This window comes from Morone saxatilis, unplaced genomic scaffold (assembly GCF_004916995.1).
Source record: "Morone saxatilis isolate NCDOM2014 unplaced genomic scaffold, NCSU_SB_2.0 Contig15, whole genome shotgun sequence".
Taxonomy (NCBI): domain Eukaryota; kingdom Metazoa; phylum Chordata; class Actinopteri; family Moronidae; genus Morone; species Morone saxatilis.
In genome coordinates this window covers 15,261,646-15,265,325 of record NW_023339707.1, presented here as the reverse complement: position 1 = coordinate 15,265,325, position 3,680 = coordinate 15,261,646, and the positions used below count along the sequence as shown (strand labels likewise).

At 39.8% G+C, this 3,680-nt stretch overlaps 2 protein-coding genes across 13 annotated transcripts in view; both read left to right on the top strand.

Annotated features, from left to right (window-relative positions):
* The window catches only part of LOC118324174 (cyclin-dependent kinase 17-like), a 40,173-nt gene that overhangs the window by 9,994 nt on the left and 26,499 nt on the right, over nt 1–3,680 (top strand). The window lies entirely within an intron of this gene.
* LOC118324176 (transmembrane prolyl 4-hydroxylase-like) lies at nt 252–3,520 on the top strand (the record flags this gene model as incomplete). The annotated part of the gene is given in 5 exon segments (XM_035656350.1): nt 252–414; nt 519–704; nt 1,094–1,184; nt 1,396–1,519; nt 2,376–3,520. Coding segments are annotated over 5 exon segments (779 nt in total), but the record flags the coding sequence as incomplete, so codon positions are not given.

The following is a 3,680-nucleotide window of genomic DNA, read 5'->3' as shown; positions in this document are numbered from 1 at the left end:
TGTTGCGGCTGGGGCGCGGTCTCCCAGGGGAACTGATGGGGGTCAGACATTCATTCAGCTGAGAGTAACAGCATACAGTTGGACAAAGACGGAAGGAATGGAGGAAAAGAGAGAAGGGAGGCTGTAAAAGCCTACTGTTGACTACATTGTCCAAAAATTTTAGGCTAAATTAAACTGATCTTGAATTGTGATGCTGAATAAGTGATGAATAAAAATAGTCTACTAAAGGATTGTGTGTGTGTTTCTGTCAGGGATGCTGACCTTGGAGGACTTCAGCCGTGTTTATGTTATGTCCCAGCGCCCAGGACAACAGCAAAGCAGAAAGCTCCATAGTCACTTCAGACAGAGAAGCAAACATACGTGGCTTTACCAAGGTCCGGGATCCCACCGTGTGCTGCACACACTCAGGAACAGGTAACTGTACATTACACACATTCTGTCACATTCTTACAGAAGCAGCTCATACACTCATGATTTATACTATACTTGTGTTTTGTGCTCTCATTTCTTTTGTTCAGAGTAACCAGTCTGACACGTCTGCCCTCTGCATTGGTTGAGCTGAGTGAGCCGCTGCAGGTGATTCGCTATGAGCATGGAGACTTCAGTAATGCCCACCACGACAGCAGCCCTCCTCATTCAGAGACTACCTGCGCACACACACGGCTGGCAGGAAACACATCTGCTCTTGCAGAGGTCTCTTGCAGGTATGTATGATATGTACTCTCAATTTCGTTTGTCTTCAGTGGCTTTGCAAGTGTTGATAGTTTAGTAGATAAATATAATTTCACAGAGAACCGTAATTATCTCCAAGTTAGCTTAGCTTTTCATTTGACCTATGATTGATAACATCATGTTTATAACACGTATGTTGACGAGGTTGACGACCTCTGCAATTACTACAAATTACTAGAGGTCCTCAGGTAATACTAGTCCCTTGCAAATAGTGCTTAACCCACTTATTTACTGGTTTTGTGCTTTTGTGATTTCTTTTAGACAGTATTAATAGTGTTTGTGGCATAAAAACAAAACAATTTCTCTCGCTATTTTCTCACTATTATCTGTATTTGTCTCTTCCTTTTTTGTTTTATCCAAGGTACCTTACCATGTTATTCTACCTCAGCTCTGTAGAGGAAGGTGGTGAGACCACCTTTCCTGTGGCAGACAACCGTACCTATGAAGAGCAGGTAAGGGTGCTTTCACAACTCGCAGTCAAAAACCAGCAAAGCCTCTTTTCTTTACTGCCACTGTGAAATGATGATAACTGTACATGACCTGAATGCTGCTGATAATACGCAGATGGTGCTGACCCATGACAAGGAATCTGACACCTAAGTGAACAAAGTGTCCCAAAATAAATGTTTAGACACAAGCTGTTTACAGTTTTGTGTGTCCTAGGCACTGATCCAGGACGGAGTTGATTTGACAGACACCCAGGAGACATGCAGCAGAGGGAACCTGAAAATGAAACCTGCTGCTGGGACAGCTCTGCTCTGGTACAACCATCTTTCTGATGGTAGAGGTAAGAACAGAAGGCTTTAACTATATCATTTGCACACACATATCCAGTGAGCAACTCCAGTATGTTGATTTGGGGTCTAGTGTAGGAAGCAATGTACATCAAACCCCATTTCACTAGACGTTAGGACTGAATCCAGGGAGACCCAAGCATGCAAGTGTACATTTTTAATTCCAGTTTCTGTGTATTGTCACCTTACAAGGGTATACATTCATCACATTTAAGTTCAGTTATCTGTTTTTATCCCGAAATATATCACCCACGTAAATTATGTAAACAAGGATCTCTTTCAGAATTTGAAAAAAAAGCCTGTTTGCCAGTATCAGCTGATAGGCAGATGATGGACTGAGAGCCTGTAGGGAATAAAATATTCCAATGGAAGTGTAAAGTTTTTCTACCATTAGTTTCTCTCTTGGAAATTAGCTCTGGTTATAAATGCTGTGATGCATTGATAATTGTAAAGCCATTTTCTATGTAAACTGTATCTGTCCCTATCAAATAAACATGAGATGATGATAATAATAATAATAATAATAATAATAAAAAACAACATACGACAGCTATACTGTGAAATTAAAATTGTGATGACTTACAGCCATGTGGTCATAACAACAGTACCAATATCTTACTTGATAGCACAATGAGAACATTTTTGATTCATTGTAACAAGAAAGAAGCTTTGAGTTTGCACAGAAACATTAGTCCCAAAAACATAGTTAGCTCTATCTTAGAAATGTACTTGTCTCTAAATCATCCAGTGTTTTCCCTGAAAGGTTGTTTGCTCATCTTGTTCACCAGTAGCTTCTACACTCAGTCCTCCCTCTCAAATGCTGTTCATCTTCTCCCCTGCCTTCCCTAGGTTGGATGGGTGAGCTAGATGAGTATTCCCTACACGGCGACTGTCCAGTCAGGCGTGGGGTGAAATGGGTGGCCAACAGCTGGGTAAATGTGGACCCAGATCACCAGCAGCAGGCCCGCTACCAGAGACTAGTTGCACAGAGGCATCAAGCTAAGTCGGGCACGGAGGAGCATTACCAAGCTCTCTCACACAGCGACCTCCATCAGGACCTATAGCCGGGCCTTTTTAATGACAAAGTGACCATAATTTCAAAACTGGGTCGGTCTTGCACCTATAATACCAGTAAGGCTTGATACACTTTTCCACAATGTCAGACGCTGTAGTTGAAATTAAAATTGCACAAAAACTGCCCCAGATATCTTCTTCTCCTTTCAGTAAATCTGTGACGCATTATATTATGTCTCTCAAGCCACTTGCTTGGATATCCATATTTTTCTTTCTCAATTTTGTTTGAAAGGTTTGGTGAATTTTAATATAGAATTGTGGTGGGCAGATGCATTGGTTTCCTCTCAATTAATTTATAATACATAATAACAAATTTGATATGAATTAAACAGAATGAATGCCATTCTCTTTATATAAAATATCACTTATTCAGAATAAATATATGGATACTATGATGCGAGTTGGAAAAGATCATGTCCAAGAGATGAGCCTGCTTACCTGCCTTCCATTTAGGTTTACTAGGCATTTACTCCTGTTGCAGGTCTGTTAATTATTGTAATAGAATTTAAGCCTTTTGCTACGAGCCATATCACCATATTCATCTGTGAATGTGTTCCTGAGGGAAGTCTTTTTTGTTTGTTTCCTCAGTTTTGTTTTTCCAGAGTTTATCATGAAATGTTATTTAATAAGGAGTTTGCCACACGTACTTGCAAATGCAGGACTCTTTTTGACTGGACAAAAGGATTGCTTTTCACACTGGCTGTGGGAGGCCGGTCCTTCAGGTGTAATTTAAACGTAGGTCTTTAATATTACAACTTTTCTCTTTCTTATCCTCACATCTCAAAAATATTTAATTGTCTGAGAGTATTTATTTGAGTGTTATTTATTACCAGTATGATTTAAGTTAAAATGAATGCATATTTATTACAGCTTGATGTTGCACTGAATTTGTCGATGTATTTATTGTATTTGTTCTATGTCATAAAATATATAAAGCAGTGTTTTATCAGTGGTGTTTTGTGTTCATTCATGCAAACATGTTGATGTAGACAATGTCCACTAGATGTAGCCCAAACGCCCATCTTCATTCCTAGGTCATCAGTACCAGAGCTTTGTCACACCCCTTGGTTATCCTGTAGA